The sequence below is a fragment of the Tympanuchus pallidicinctus genome, unplaced genomic scaffold (genome assembly GCF_026119805.1).
Source record: "Tympanuchus pallidicinctus isolate F22 unplaced genomic scaffold, pur_lepc_1.0 scaffold1, whole genome shotgun sequence".
NCBI classification, from domain to species: domain Eukaryota; kingdom Metazoa; phylum Chordata; class Aves; order Galliformes; family Phasianidae; genus Tympanuchus; species Tympanuchus pallidicinctus.
In genome coordinates this window covers 3,284,055-3,300,318 of record NW_026294618.1, presented here as the reverse complement: position 1 = coordinate 3,300,318, position 16,264 = coordinate 3,284,055, and the positions used below count along the sequence as shown (strand labels likewise).

Here is a 16,264-nt window from a genome sequence, read left to right as displayed (position 1 = left end):
GATGTGATTATTTTTACTTTTTTTTTGCATGACAGCACAAGTTTTTAGTTGATAGAACTGTTCCTGTTGATTGCTAGCTACTGGGCTATATCTTACATCTCATTTTCTGTTCTTCTCTAAGGTGGCTTGAATGGAGGAGTGGTTCACCTGCATGGAACTGGATTTTCCCCAGGGCAGACTTTGGTCACCATCTGTGGCAGCCCCTGTGAAATGTTGGACAATGCAACAACAACGAGCCTTAGCTGCCTTGCACCACGCTTACAAGGTCAGCTAAGATACAAAATCTGGCTTTGTGTTAAAAATACCCCTAAAACCATATTTTGACCCAAAAGGGAGTGTGGTTGCAGTGTACATTATCCTGTGGGAAAAGAAAGTAGAATCAGCTCTGGAGAGAAGTGAGGAACCAACATAAGCTTCTGTTTTTTGAGTTTGTTCTAAAGTCTGTTGGTGTTAGGGATGTTTTTGCATCTGTGGCCATGGGCTTTGGATCCATTTGTGGCCTGAGCTGCCACACATGCTTCATGGCTTTGTGTGAGGTGTGAAGTGACAGCAGTTCTTTATGGCCCAGAACCAAAAGGGTTGGAACTTGATGATATTTGAGGTCCCTTCCAACCCAAGCCGCTCTATGATTCAAGCTACCTTAAATGTCTTTTCTGTGGCTTTTGGCTGTATGATGGGACAGCTTCAGTGGGATATGAGTTTGGTGGAACAAGGTGAATGTCTGGAAGTGTGAATGATACACTATGGCCAATTCATACCTTTGGAAAGCCGGAGTTGAGGATTTGAATTCCTTGAGAGCAACATGAGATCATCCCTCAGGTAGAGCATCCTATTTAACAGGAGAGAGGCAGCACAGTAGGGAATGTTGCCAGTTCTGTCTCTCTCAAAGAGAAATAACTGCCTCAGTTTTGGAGAAAACTCCTCCAAACGGGCACATGCTTGAAGAAGATGTATTTCCTCGCACTGGCAGCACATTACTAAGCTCCTAATGCTGGCAAGAGGCAGTATTTAAGATTTTTAAATCCCATCATGATATATAAACTCTGATTTTTGAGTGGTGCTATCTGGAGGCTGGAGTTGGACTCAACGATCCTCATGGGTCCTTTCTAACTTGGGATATTCTATGATCCTGTGCTTCTATGTATTCAGTTCCCTAAACACTATGTATAGAGTGACTACCTTGGTGCTGCAGCATTGCAGGTATCTATCACTATTGCAGTAGTGGTGGAACAGATCTTAGCAGCTCCATAGATTTGACGCTGGGAGGAAAATCTGGAGATCTACAGAAATCCTTGTGATTCTGTGGCTGTCCAAATGACCAGAGATCTCATCTGGAGACCTGAAAGAAAAGTGGCTTTGAAGGTTTCCATGAGGTTAGATTGCCAAGGTTCTCCTCAAAGGCGTGAAGACTCCATCCTTGGGAACAGTCAGAAGTTGACTTGATCAGCTGCTGAGAAACTGATGTAAACAACTTGAAATTCAGCATTGCTGTGGGCAGGGGTTGGGGTGAGAGGTGTCCTGAAGTCCCTTTTATAGAATCACTGAATTGTTAAGGTTGGAAAAGACCACTAAGATAATCTAGTCCAACTGTCAACGCATCACCACCATGTCACCCTCAGTTATTATGAAATCCAGAAGTTTCTCTTGTCTTTCAGAATTGTTTACTTTGCTGATCCCTGGGGAATACCATTATATATTAAAAAAGAAAGAAAAAAAAAGAAAAAGATGTTTAGGTGTGGAGAATCCCAAACCAAAGCTCAGGCAATCAACAGGGATCTGTGTATGGTTCATAAGCTGGAGTGCAAACAGCATGAAAAAAACAAAACTGAACAATATAAAAAAAAAACCAGCATATAAAACAAGGCATTTTAGTCATTGCAGGAAGAACAGCAGAACCAAAATATAATCAAATTGATCCTAACTGTAAAAGCATTAATAACTGTGTTCAAAATTCACTGGGGGATGAGGCGGCAGAGGGGAGAGCCTGGGGAAATCCATCTTACAGGCAGCTCTGCAGTTCTTTTTCCCAACACGAGATGTCAGCAAGTGAATGCTGATTGCTGCCCACTTGCTGGCTGAGGTTTTTGGATGAGAAGATGCAAAAGGAGTGATACCTCCCCAAGCAAAAGGACACATGTTTAGGTCCACTTAGAAGTCACCCCCCCTCTGTTACCTGCTGTGGTTTTTGCACTTTACTCATCTCAGCAGCTGAGTTACCAAATTATTTTCTGTAATGTGTGTCGATGCATTTACAGGATTTTTTCTCCCAGTTAAAAAAAGTCCTTTGTGGGTTCACTAGGCTATTTACAGTCACTGAGAGATGTATGTAGGCTGTGTGCATGTGGCTGCACATTTATGTATAACACTAGTGTTGCTTTCCAGGCTACCTTCCCCCCAATATTTTGTGTCTTACATCCTCCACAATTTAGGGTATTACGTGCAGTCTCATCACATTCTTTACCTGCTGCCATGTGCATGCAGGAGTTTGCCACTTGCAGCTCTCACATCCTTTCTTTTGTAGCTTCCTCCATGTGAAAGAGGTGGCAAAGGGATTCTATGGATGTCAGCTATGAAGAGGAGCACAGGGAGTGGTCCTGGGCTTATAAGGTCCCTTCAGTGCAGGGGCTGCTGCAGCCAGGTGTGAAGCTCAGTTCCCATTTCCCAGCTCTTCACTTAGCCCAGGGGATGCTAAATGAGAGCTCGAGCTGTGTTTCTCCTGTTGGAACACATCATGAAGTGGAAATGCCTTCCCTGCATAGCTTGGGGATGTCAGGGAAGCTCTCTTCCCTTCTTAGTGGTGGGGCGTGTTGTGTTCAACCTGTCCACGATGAGATATGTTCATGTGGGAGTCCTTAGCTGGTCCCTCTAGCTTTCTGATATGGTCAAACCCTCTGCAGATGGGCAATGGGACTTTTTTTTCCCATTAAACAGATGTTTTTCTAAGGTGTGAGGAACCACTGGTCATCCATGAATCTGTCTCATGGGGTCTTCCCATAAGAAAAGGGCTTGCAGAGAGTTTGGGGGTTGACCATTGGTGTAACCTGGGCGCAGTGTGCTTCATTCAGAGCACAAGAAGTAAGAATGCAAGCCCAGGCTTTTTATGTAGGATCTTTGTGAGCAAATCTCTGACCTGCCATTAGTCATGTCACATTGGTAGAAGTGGATGCTTAGAGAAGATGGTTTAGATTAAAAACTAGGAATGAATGAAATGAGGCTGGTTAAAAAGGAAGAGAGACGTGGCTTATTGGAGCTCCTTGTTTGGAGCAGAAGGAATGAGGGGAAGTAGCTTTGGATGCAGCAATGAAGTGTACCAAGGGGATCCATTGAGTAGGGCCACAGGGAATATAATGAGGGAAATGGGGAGATTTGCACATATAGGTGCAGAGGACCCGAAGAGGAAGTGCTGTAGCAATTGAAATGTGAGTAGAGGCAAGGGTCTCTCACATTTATTGAAGATATCAAACCAAAGCGTCCAAATGGTGCCTTCTGCCCTTCAAATCTGGAAACGAAATTAAGAAGGGGGGGCGGGGGGTGGGGGAAGCATATTGATTACATGGCAAGAGTGTTCTGACAGTGAGATCTATCAGGCAGTGGAATAGATGCTTGCCAAGTCACCTCCTGGGACTTCTGAAACCCGGCTGTGCAAAATGAATGTCTCGTAGGGAGCAATTCTTCATAGGGAGAGGCTGGACTTGATGACCTTAGAAGGTCTCTCTTTTTCCTCTCCTTTTCCTTTTGCCTTTATTTTCAATTTTTATTTCTTTCATTCGTAACCTGCTTTTTCTCTCTGCTGAGTGGAAGTTAACGTTGCGCTCTGCTGCCAGCTATGAGAGCGGTGCATAGATGTGTGATTTGGCACCGGGACTCTTTGGGCAGTTGTTCAATCAATCTGCAGCTGCCCTTGGATCTCCTGTAGGGTTTAGCCTCATCACATGTCCAACAGTTGTTATTAAACAGCGACCCAGAACAAAGCCCTGGTGCTGAACAGCCCAGGGTCCTGGCTTAAGCCAGAGCATCCTTCAAAGAGAGGGCTGGGGGCAGCCGGTCCTTAACCCATCCCTGACACACAGAGTTTTGGCTGCCATCATGTCTGACCTCAGAAGAGATGCTCTGATGGGATGAATGCATTAATCTTGGTGATGGGATTGTGTAACATGTGATCAGCGGGGTCTGTATTTACAGGATAGATAAAGCATAAAGAAGCTATATTCTGGGATTCAGAATTAAGCAGGGAGAGGCATCCCGGAATGAGTAGAGTATGCACTTCCAGGATATGCTAAGTGTGCTACCATCTTGAATTGGTATTTATTTATTTCTCTTGTTGCAGGAGAGAATGGCAGCTTTCTGCTACCAAGGGTTATTTGCATTTAGTGGTCAGAGGAAGACTTCTTCCTAATTGGGAAGGGTAATATGGAAATATCAGAACCTCGTAAATCCTCAAGGAAGGGATGAGAAATGGACACAAGTAGTGGTATCAACATCCAATGGACAGAAGCAGTAGTGTATGGAAATGAAGTCCCTTTCTAGGTTGTTCTAGGTGTGTTTAAGGAGTGTATGTCCTTTATTATTGCCGTTGTTGGTTAGACATCAAATCCAGTTGTATCATCTCCATGACCACATCTGGTTGTGTCACAGCCTTTCCTACCGCTAGTAAGGCAGAACGAGCCTTACCCTCTTACAGAATGAAAAGGAATTCTTTTAATGAATTTGTTTTACTGCAGATAAAAATACTGCAAAGGCGAGTTAATTGCAGCATTTAGTCCTTCTGATAGTCTGATAGTCATTTGCCAAAACACAGGTGCAGGTAGGACTGTTTGAAAGACACCTGGCAATGGCAGCCAGGCCTTCAAGAAAGCATGAGGCTTCTTTGGGAACTTATAGACTTAGACTTAGCAGTCTTACAGACTGCTCAGGTGTCTCTAGGCATAGTTTCTGGACAATAAAAGTAGCAATATAGGCATGATACCACCACTCCTTTAGGATTCTCTGCCTGTTAGCTCTGTCTCTTGTTCCTGAGATCTTTGAGGAAGGGGTCTTTTTTGGTTGCGAGAACTATCAGTGCAAATTTTGTGAAGATGCAGGCAATCTTTTTCTTATTATTCCAAATAATGGTTCATATTTTTGAAGGTTTTTTTGTGGGGTTTTGGTTTTTTTTTTTTCCCCTTCTAGATTTGGCAATAGGAAAACTTAATTTCTGTTCACATCTTTTTCCTTAAATCCATTTCAAAGCAAAGCAGCCGCTCCCATCACATCTCTTAGCATACCCATGGTGCTTAACTGGTCCCCCCATTCACCTAAGTGCCCCAGAAGCCCTCCAGGCTGTACGGCAGTCACTAAATCTGCGTCTGGATTTCAGATCTTTCAATCCCAGAGATGTGGATCCTTGTCATACAAGGGGAGTTACGTTCAGGCACACCGCATGAAACAGGGAGCTGCTGGGAAAGCAGTTCACCCCCAGAAAGATGTACCAAACCAGAGGCTGGGATGCATGAAGGGAAGCAGTGACACGTGTAGCCAACATCTGCTTAGCATCAGTGACCCGTGGGCTGCTCTGGGTGATTGTCCCTGACCTCGTGGCGCAATGGTAGCGCATCTGACTCCAGATCAGAAGGCTGTGTGTTCAAATCACACCGGGGTCAGCATGTCCTCCTCTCTGGGGTGCTGTGATGGGATGGCTGGCCCATGGGCAGCTCTTTTGCTCTCCTTCTTGAGATCCCACAGCTTCACCGAAGGGCAGCAAATGTGCCCTGGCAGAGGGTTTTGCCTTGCTGGGCCTGTTTTGGGAAGCATCTGGATAGAGGGTGGTGAGGCACTGGCACAGGTTGCCCAAGGAGGCTGTGGATGCCCCATCCCTGCAGGCATTCAAGGCCAGGCTGGATGTGGCTCTGGGCAGCCTGGGCTGCTGGTTGGCGACCTGCACACAGCAGGGGGTTGGAACTAGGGTGATCATTGTGCTCCTTTTCAACCCAGGCCCTCATCCCATTTTTGGAAGGGAGGCAGTGGATGTCCCAGCCTGGTGCCACGTCTGGGCACTGCTTCGCCTGTCCCTGGTACCCCTCTGCAAGGAGAATTGTAGCTGGTTCAAGGTGGGGGTTTTAGCAAAAAGTCCCTAGCAGAATTGGGTCTGGGTGGGGTTTAAGCTTTTTTCCAACTTAAGCCATTCCGTGATTCGTTCCCTTCCTGTCTTCGCAGCGTCCTTGGCCTTTCTCTGCAGCCTGACCCACTCTTCTGCCAACTGCCAAGAGGACAGATCCACCATTATCGAATGTGATGTCCAAGTCATGGTGGGTTCCTACCGCCAGCAAGGACCCGGGTCCTACCTGTATCTATGTGGGCAGAGCCAAGCTCAGCAGCTGCAGGGGGACACCAGCCCTTCCCAGAGCCACATTGCTGGACTCGTTGCCAGGTTAGTTCTACCCAGAAGGTATTCACCGCCCCTGCCAAACGATGGACTGCAGAAGGAAATAATTCCTAATTCTCGGGTTGACATCAGGATGTGTTTCCTAACTCTTAGGCTGCTGCCAGCAGAGCAATTTAGCCTTGAGACCGCTAGAGAGCTCTGCTGGGTCGTGAAATTCATTCCTTGTGTCTATCAAAGCATTTCTATTCGCCCCCCCTCCCCTCCTCTCCCGTCTTTTTTAAAGGGTTTGAGAAACATCAGAAAATCCATCTCGTAAACAGCCTGCTTTGTTCCTTCTTAGGTTTTAATATTTATCTTCTGATCCAAAGCAACATCTGGTGGATGCCAATGGGGAAAAAGATTAGGCATTATGAAAAGCAGAAGCCTTTGTATTTTTTTTCCCCCCCCTTCCTCTCTCCAAGCAGTTTCATGAGTAAAAAGTTGCAGAGAAAATTCAGCAGGCTGTGCAACATTTACTCAGCAAGGGGTGGTTGGGTTTTGCAAATCCAAGACCAAGTTGCCTGGAAGTGTGAATTGTTACCTTTGCCTTTGATAGAGCTGTAGAGACCTATACCTGCAGAGCGTGTACTTCCAGGAGTGAAAGGCTCGGAGTAAGGAATAAATAGATGAATTGCACTCTGCAAAAGACACTTAAGCCCTTGAATAGGGAATTAGAATATCGTTGCAGTGCTGTGTATGCTTTGTTTCAATGGGGTGTGCTCGTTGGTGCAGTCCAGCTTCTTCAGTGGCGTTGCAGAGTTTTGATCCTCATCCTTATCTGGTTCTTATGCCACCAGTAGTGTTACGAGTCATCAAGGGATTTCTGGATGCCCTGTGTTGAGGTGAGAAGAATTGGTGAATACTGAACAAGGACAGCAATAATACAGTTGTAGCATCTGCCTGTCTGTTGTTTTTACCCCATCAGCTTTTGAGCTCTGATAAACTCGAGCTGGGTTTCATAAGGATTGGATGTCTTAAGAATTATGGAATTCTTGCCAGTTTAGAGAAAATCTCAGCTGGGCAGGAAGAAATTAGTTTCCTTTTGAGGGAGGGGAAAGTAGAATTCTACCCTAATCTGCACATTGTCAGCAAGCTGCAGGCCAGGCAGTGGATATGTACAGCTGGACAGCTGGCGTGTCCAAAGCCTTTGTAGTGCCTTGGTAGTGTCTGATAGCATCCTGGGAGATGGAGAGGATGGGTGTATTAGGGGACACAAGAACAGAGAAACTTAAGGGATAGGAGGGAGCAACTTGAAATTAAGCTGAAGGATTTAGCTTCAAAACAAGAAATTTCAGGGGCTTTGCCTTGCCTTGCTGAGCTTTGCTTTCCTTTTGCTATTAGCAGGGTAACTCCAAGGCAGGTAATTATAGAATGGTTTGAGTTGTTAGGGCCCTTTCAAGGCCATCTGTCCCACTCCCTGCACTGAGCAGGGACACCCACAACTCCATCAGTCCTCACAGCCCATCCAGCCTGACCTTGGCTGTCTGCAGGGATGGGGCACCACTGCTTCTCAGGGCAACCTGTGCCGGTGCTTAATTACTCTCATCATAACAACCTTCTTCCTTGTATCCAGTTTAAATCTCCCCTCTTTTAGTTTGAAGCCATTTCTCCTTGTCCCATCACAACTGCTATGAGGGCACAGTGCTGGCTCATGTCCACCACCAGTACTCCCTGGTCCTTGCTGTCCAGGCTGTGCTCATTCCTTACATCCCCCAGCTTGTACTGACAGCAGGTGTTGCCGTGACCCAGTTTCAAACCTTGCACTTGGATTTGCTGAACCTCATGAGGTTCACCTGTGCCCATTTCTCAGCCTGTCTAGGTTGCTCTGGATGGCATCCTGTCCCTTGGGTGTGTCAACTGCACACCACAGCTTGGTGTCATCCACAGGCTGCTGAGGGTGCACTCGACCCCATGCTGATGTCAGTGATGTTAGAGAGCACCAGTCCCGGTATTGACTCCTCACTCCTCACTGCTTTCCATCCAGAGATTGAGCCATTGGCCACCACTCTTTGGATACAATCTCACAACCAGATCTTCATCCATCAAACAGTCTACCCATCAAATCCATATCTTTCCAATTTGGAGAGAAGGATGTTGTGGGGTACCATGTCAGAGGCCTTACTGGAGTTGAGATAGGTAACATCAGTGGCTCTTGCCTTGTCCACTGATGCAGTTATGCCGTCGTAGAAGGGCACCAGGTAACTCAGACTTGAGAGTGATGAGGCAGCCCATGATTACTGCTTTCACTTACTGCTTTCAGAATTATGCTCAGCTCTTTACTGATTACAAATCTGTATTGGGGGAATTATTATGATGGTTCTTCTCTTTGCTCATTTTCCTGGTTTGGATTTCTCCAGTTCTGCTGCTTCATCCTGGTGTCTGTGGAGTGAAGGGGGTGGGAGGTCTGAACCTGAGTTTGTCATGTGACGGAAAGTCACACAGTTCATTTTATGACTGCTTCATTATTTTTCTTATCAATGTTTTTGCCCTTTTTAATTGTCTGCGTCCCAGAAAGAGTTTAACATCTCTTCAGGTTCTAGATCAAATCAATCATCCTTTTACCTACTGTTTTTGCTTTTTTCAAACTTAAACCTTTTTAAGTTGTCACTAAATTTCCCTCCTACTGTGTTCACACTCATACTTTGTGTAGAACTTCAAGTATGGGCTCAAAAGGAATTTTCCAGCACATCGATGTGTTTTTCTGGTGAATCCATTTCTAAAGTGGGTTTTGCTCACTGTGGGAGAGGACAGAAAAGGAGGGCTGATGAGGATGAGTCGTTTTGGGGAATTCCTGAAATAATGCATGCTGGTTGCTCTAACTAATAATTGTAAGTGAAAATAATAATAAAAAACCAAATGAATGAGTTCTGCAGAAAGGTTCAGCAGTTCAGACATTCATCCGGGATGGGAGCTAAGGCATAGAAAGCATGGCTGACTTAACTACACATTCAGACTTTCCTGTTCTTTCTTAATAGTTTTAGGTGTTTTGAACAAAGCTTCTTCTAGTGTAGTCTGTACTTTATGCCCACCTAGTGGCAAATGCATATTCCTTAGGAAAAGAAAAGGGCAACTGTCTGTTAACATCGCTGCTGAGTGAATGGCTCCCTTGATTCTCTGTCACAAATTGCACCTTCTTGTAAAACCGTGCCGTTCCTTAACATCGTCCTGCATCACAGATACTGGTGCACTTCTTCAAGGACAGCAAGGAGTTGGCTCTTTGCCTACAAGGAGGCTGTGGATGCCCCATCCCTGCAGGCATTCAAGGCCAGGCTGGATGTGGCTCTGGGCAGCCTGGTCTGCTGGTTGGTGACCTGCACACAGCAGGGGGTTGGAACTGGATGAGCACTGTGGGCCTTTGCAACCCAGGCCATTCTGTGACTCTGTGATTCTATGATTACCACTTGGAGTTCCTCTCCATTGACTTCAATTAGCGTCAAGTTGCCAACTGAGCTGTGTGAGCCAAAAACATGCCCCTTCTCCCTTTAAAATAGTTGGTTATTTAAAGATGCAGCTTTTTCTTGCAGCATGAAAAAGAAGTACTCTGCAGTCTTGAAAGATAGCCCAGTCCATTGAATTATCGCGCAGGACAAGAGCAGTTCTCAAAGTGTTGCTATCAAAAGCGAGTGTAGTTCCCTACGGCTGGCTTTTGATTATTGATACAGCAGAGGGAAAGGTTCATTTAAATATAGAAATAAAAATTCACTGTTAAAAAGGTTCAGCTACTTGCAGGAAGCTTTTCTTTTCTTTTTTTCTGTCGCTGCTGCGACTCTGGCTGCTTCCTTTAGCGCATTAACCTCCTCCTGCCCTAAAAAAAAGGGGCAACAGAACAAAGGCCCCTACCTGCAGTTAGAGCAGCTCCTTGTTTGCTCACTGAGCCATCATACCCAGCCCAGCTTTAAAAATTCAGGTTCACCAAATGATCCTGATCGCTGTGCTCTCAAGGAAGCTCTGGCTGTTGGGTTGACTTAGGTAGCAGTTTGGCTTATGACTTCGGTGTGTCAGCAAATCCTGTTAGTTGGATCTTTCAGGATGCTGGAAACTCCTGAAAATCCTGACTCTACCAACCTGATCCTCTATTTTGTTGAGTAAAAGTCTTTACATGGGGTGGTGAGGCACTGGAACAGGTGAGCTGTGGATGTCCCACCCTGCAGCGCCCAAGGGCAGGCTGTATGGGGCTGTGGGCAGCTTGGGTTGTGGGAGGTGTCCCTTTCCATGAACCATGGGTTGGATATAAGATCTCTTCCAACCCAAACCATTCTATGATTCTAAATCGGCATTTGAAGCTTCTGCTCTCTTTCCTACGAGTTGCCAGGTGTGTATTTGTGTATTTGATGGGTGACAAGAAGGCATGATGGCAAAGGAAGGAGGGAGGAGTGGCACTGAAGTGTTCCAAAGTCTGCAGAAGTAAATGGGGAAGCCTTCCCCTCACTTTGAGGGATCTTAGATCCTATAGCTCCTCGTAACAAAACACTACCAAAGTCAGCAGCTGTCAGCAGCAAGACCCAGAAAAAATATCTCTTCTCCACCACTTTCTCTATTACTTTCCCCTCCTGTGCAAGGGGAAGCTTTGGAGCAAATGTCTGTTAGTGTAACTGGCACATATATCGAATCTGCTTAGTCTGGGCTGTTAAGTAAGTTTAATTAATTTACTAAGTTAATGTTCCAATGCTAGCAACAAAGCATCATTGCAATCAGCTGGGTAGCAGGAATTGGAACCCCTAAATGAGCTCATTTTTTCACAGTTGGAATTAGGGACCAGTTAGCCAGTTGTGTGGCTTTTCCAATTTCTCCACTTGCCCTAAGGGAGTCGCAAGTTATTCATTCCCTATTGCTAAGTGTGAGTAGGACGGGGAGGGGGGACGTGAGCAAACCCTGCTCCATGTAGGAGTCCATCTTTGATCCCAGCACTGCTGATTCCCTTGCTGTTGTCTGCACTTATCTTCCTTGGTCCTCGAGTGGCATTTGCTGCTGTTTGTGATAGTTTGGAGAAGCAGAAAGGCATCACTGAGAGATATTTATGCATGTATTTTATCGTAAGCGCGTGCAGATAAAGGGGGGAAAAACAAATAAACAATAAAAGAATGGAAACAAAATTACAGAAATTTGCAAAGTTTGACAAATGGTGGCCAGGAGTTGCCACAAGCTAATGGCTTGCAATGATTAATAAGAGTAAAAATAATTGCATTTCATTAAGATTGATGACACCCCATTTAACCTCCCTTCTCGTTTCAGCCCTAAAGTGGAAAGAGATGAAGTTCTCATCTATAATAGCTCCTGTAACATTACCATGGAAACTGAGGCAGAGATGGAGTGTGAGGGAGCTAATCAGCCAATTACCGCCAAGATTACTGAGATATGGAAAAACTGGGGCCAGAACACTCAGGTATAATCAAATCTCTTTTACAGACTGATTCAAACAGCTTAAAATTAAATTTGTAATATTGTGTACATTTAAAGGAGGCAAAAAAAAAAAAAAAAAAAAAAAAAAAAGAAGAAACAATTTAGGCTGAGCAGCAGCAATATATAATATTAAAAGCTTTCCAACTTTGAATAGCAGTTGTAATGCTGTGCAGCTGTATTCATGGTTAACTATGGATAATCGTGCTTTATGAGACATAAATGAGCTTTACCTTATTTTATGGGCAGTGTGTACTGTTTTTTTTAAAAAAAACAAACTCTCCCTTTTGATGCATCAATGCAAATTCTGTTCTAAAAGTGTTGTTTTCTGTTATTTGATCAGAAATCTTGTCCACGAGACACGGAGTTCCAGCTTTCCTATAGGGACTTAGCGTTCAGCGTTTGTGCAGCTCTGCTTCTATGTGGGTTTTGCTTCTCTTTCATATCCAGAATTGAGACAGGATGGTCTCTCTTGCAGGAAAACAGCCACAGTGTGTTTATCACAAAAACTCATGACTCTGAGCTAACATCATTGTATGGCTCAATCTCTACAAATATGATTACAAACCCAAACCTTTCAAAGCTCTTGGGATGTTGCGGTGCTTTTGGAGGTGCTGAGCTGGAGTTATGGGTTGTGCTTCTTGTGAAAAGGAATTCAGAGCAGCTGGGTATTCTGTGACTGCCCAATGTCCCTCTGTCATCATCCTAAATGAGCAGCTCCTGAGATGTTGGTGGAGTTCTACCGGTACAAGGGAGGAGGGTTTCACTCCTGGATTACGAGAACAAATGCTGTTTTTTTCTCTGGTAAATCAAATTATTATGCAGCCTTCCTAGTACAGGTGAGACCTGAGAAGCTGAAATTCATTTGCTGAGGATTTATGTTAAAGCTCTCGTGGTAATTTTTATCTCTATCCATAATGAGAATTCTGTATCTACCACCCTGCCCCAGAGCAGCAGCAGTGTTCTGTCCAAGTGATTTTGGTGTGTTTCCAGCATCAGATTCTGAAGCTTTTAATAAGCTGAGAATCTCTGAATATTTGCCCTGTAAATCTATTTTACATGTATTTACATGCTCTTGTAGTCAAGCATCCTAAAATATCATTGCTGGATAGTGATAGGACAAGGGGGAATGGTTTTAAACTGAGACAGGGGAGGTTTAGGTTGGATATGAGGAGGAAGTTTTTCCCCCAGAGGGTGGTGAGGCACTGGAACAGGTTGCCCAAGGAGGCTGTGGATGCCCCATCCCTGCAGGCATTCAAGGCCAGGCTGGATGTGGCTCTGGGCAGCCTGGGCTGCTGGTTGGTGACCTGCACACAGCAGGGGGTTGGGACTGGATGAGCACTGTGGGCCTTTGCAACCCAGGCCATTCTGCGATTCCTTTATTCTGCTTTACAAAAAGAAGGAAAAAAAATAATTTTTAAGTCTCCCCTTGGCCCAGGAAGGACCATCATAGGCAGCCTTTTCCCTCCTAGCGTTGCCAGCCTTTACAGTGCCCTGACCTTCCCATGTTCTGCAGGATGACTCCTCTCCCATGTGCTTGTTGGCTAGCTGTGCTACTCACAACACACACAGCGATGGGGAAGGCCAACCAAAAACAATTCTAGTCAGGAAATGCAAGAGGTCAGCACAAGGATGCTTAGGCCAGTGTCAGGTCAGACAGCAACTTTCCTTTAGGTTGTGCTTACCTAGTGTGCAAAAGATGTCTCTACTGCTGCAGAGCATAGGCCACAGCATAGCGGAGCCACAGCATAGAGGAGCTGTCACCCACTGCTTTGGGTAGTCCCTTAGTCTCAGCAATGAGATGGTGACAGTCTGTCTTTTTGGCTCAGGTGGCAACCAGAATAGGAAGGAATGGTGAGGTTTGTCCCTGCTGGGGTGAATCGAGGAGCTGAGCATCCTGAATGAATGGAGGGAGAACAGGATGAAACCAGCAGTGCTTTCTGACCTGGGATTTGCTGCTGCTTAATGAACCCAGCAGGCATTTGGAATCATTTTATCCCTCTTCCCAAAACTGGCCTGGGTGAGCAGAGGTGGATGGGTGGGGAGTTCAGATAAATGGTTTCAATTTTGGTCCTTTTCTTGCTGACAGCATCCCGTTAAGATTTACGACCTGGTGCAGCATATGCATGCTTCACTGTAGAGATTTAAATCATGTCATATGAACTGGCCTTACCTTTCCAGTGGAAATAATGGTCCCCAGGTTCTGCACCAAGCAGTGAAATGCATTAATAGCACCACGTGCAGTAGGATAATGGTGCTATTAGCAGGCAGCACAACTCTGTGCACGAGTAACGGGAATGCATCTCTTTATAATAACATCTGGCACTTCTATCGCACTCCCATGAAAGGATCTCAAAGCACTCCAAAAGCACAGATACTGTGCTCTCCATTTTATTTTTTCTTGCTTATTCTTTTGCCAGCTGCATGATGCCCAGGCAGGCGTGCCTTAAAACAGCTGAGTTATTGGGCAGGATGGGAGCAGAGGTGGTGAGATGGTGGTGGAGCACTGTTTGCTCCAGGGTGGCAGAAGAGAAAAGAGGCAGGACAGAAAAGCTTGATAGTCTTGTGTTATCAAGAGCATGGAGTGGGCATTGGTAAAAGAGAAGAAACTTGTTGCAGGGCAGAAAATGGGATAAAACCTCCGAATATTTGTTATTAGAGGCTGGAGTCTAAGGGATACGAGCTCTGGGGAAAGGGCCTTCTTCAATACCTGTAAGACATGTAGTAGGACCTGTCTGTGGTTATCAATAGTATGATCAGTTGGGATTTGGAAGATAGGGTAGAAATAAGAGAAACACAATCTGCAAAGAGATGATGCTTTTAGCAGCCCTGCTAGTGGCAGTTCACAGACAGGACCTGGTGTGATTGAAGAGGAACCCGTGCATTAGGATCCTACTTCAGGGCAAGTGGCAGAGACAGGTCCATCAGCTTGATCTTTGGCCAGCCACAACCTTGCACTGGAAATGATCCATTTTTCCCTTCCTTCATTCTGCAGAGCAGTATCCAAGCAGTGACTGAATCAGCCCATGAATTCACCCCAGATCTGTGTGTCAGAATTACTAAAAATTGCATGAAATAGCTAACATAACCCATCCAGGAGTTAGACCATAGCCATGCCAGATGGATTTTGAATAAAAACATGTTGTGAATGCCTCTGTGCCTCCACGTGTGTTATAAGCATTTCCATGGTGCTGCCTCACCATCTGTTTGAATTCCAAGTTTTGGAATTGGACATTGGACAATTTGGAATTGGATGTGGACACAAACAGAAAAATTCTGTACAATTCAGCAAACGTAACAAGCTCTTTCTCAGAAGGTAACTGAAGTGGTTGTTCATCAGACTTCTTATTGTCTCGGATATGAAGAAGCTCCGAATACTAGAGAATCATCATAGAATCATTCAGGTTGGAAAAGACCTCCAGGATCCCTTCCAACCCTGGCCATTCTGTGTGATTCTGTGTGATCCCCAAGTCCAACCCCAGCCCACCCCACCATGCCCACCGCCCTCATCCCTCAGTGCCGCATCCCCACGGTTCTGGAACACCTCCAGGGATGGTGACCCCACCACCTCCCTGGCAGCTGTGCCACTGCATCACCACTCTTTCTTATGAGGAGAACATTTTCTTTATAAATAGATATGAAGATGTATTTAATTGAAAAGAACTTAAGTCTAGGAAGCTTAACTTTCAGATGATCTGCATGAGATAATGAAGCCTAATTCTGCAGAGAAAAAGCTCTTCTACCTCTTGTTGCATACCTGTTCTTGAAAATTGGGCTGTACTGTCATCCAAAGTTAGAAGGCTGTATCTCCCCTGTTCACCTTGTTCCTGCTGCTTTGAATCAGTCCCTCAGATTTGCTGTTTTGGTTAAACCTCTTGGAAGAATTATGGGTAAGATCCTCAGTTGAGGAAAAGAGCTGTATTTCTGGAGAGACAGGGCAATACCCATCCTTCCAACTCTGTTCTGTTTGCCATGGGTGCAGAATGAGCTGGGCTCGTGTTTGCATTTAGAGGACCCCACAGATTGCAGCAGTTTTCAAGCTGCTGGCTGGAGACCTGTTGCTTGGCAGGCTTCATTGGGCTGAAGTTCACCAACTTGGCATATTCCTTGGATTTCTTCCATGCCCTAATATCTCCTCCAAAATAATGTTAATGGATTTCTTTAGAGACTGACTCAGGCCCTTTTCCTCCATTTATATTGGAAATACTTGCCACCGTAGAACTTAAGTAGGTCACAGAAAGTAAGCAGCAGGCCTCTGCCCCACCGCTGCATTCAGCATCATTAGTGTTTGTAACTTGCTCCATTATTATCTCAGGAAGAGTTGCAGAATTATTTTTATATCTGTATATAATGCAATTTAGACTACTGAAAAGTGTGTGTGTGGGGGGGGAGGGGGGAAAGAAAAGAAAAAAAATTCCAACACTGGCTGTATATCCCACAGGACTTAATTAGTTCACAGCTTCGTGA

At 45.2% G+C, this 16,264-nt stretch overlaps 1 protein-coding gene and 1 non-coding gene across 7 annotated transcripts in view; both read left to right on the top strand.

The window, feature by feature from the left end:
- The window catches only part of PKHD1 (PKHD1 ciliary IPT domain containing fibrocystin/polyductin), a 244,911-nt gene that overhangs the window by 45,386 nt on the left and 183,261 nt on the right, over window positions 1–16,264 (top strand). For all 6 annotated transcript variants that reach the window (XR_008208610.1, XM_052690766.1, XM_052690757.1 and 3 more), the window contains 3 exons: window positions 122–265; window positions 6,193–6,406; window positions 11,633–11,783. Coding sequence is in view for 5 of the 6 variants with exons in the window: in XM_052690766.1 (XP_052546726.1) it covers window positions 122–265; window positions 6,193–6,406; window positions 11,633–11,783 (509 nt within the window). In the remaining variant the exon portion in view is untranslated. The remainder of the gene's footprint in view (window positions 1–121; window positions 266–6,192; window positions 6,407–11,632; window positions 11,784–16,264) is intronic.
- Window positions 5,568–5,639, top strand: TRNAW-CCA (transfer RNA tryptophan (anticodon CCA)). Its single transcript has one exon. It is a non-coding gene; the product is annotated as a tRNA-Trp (tRNA).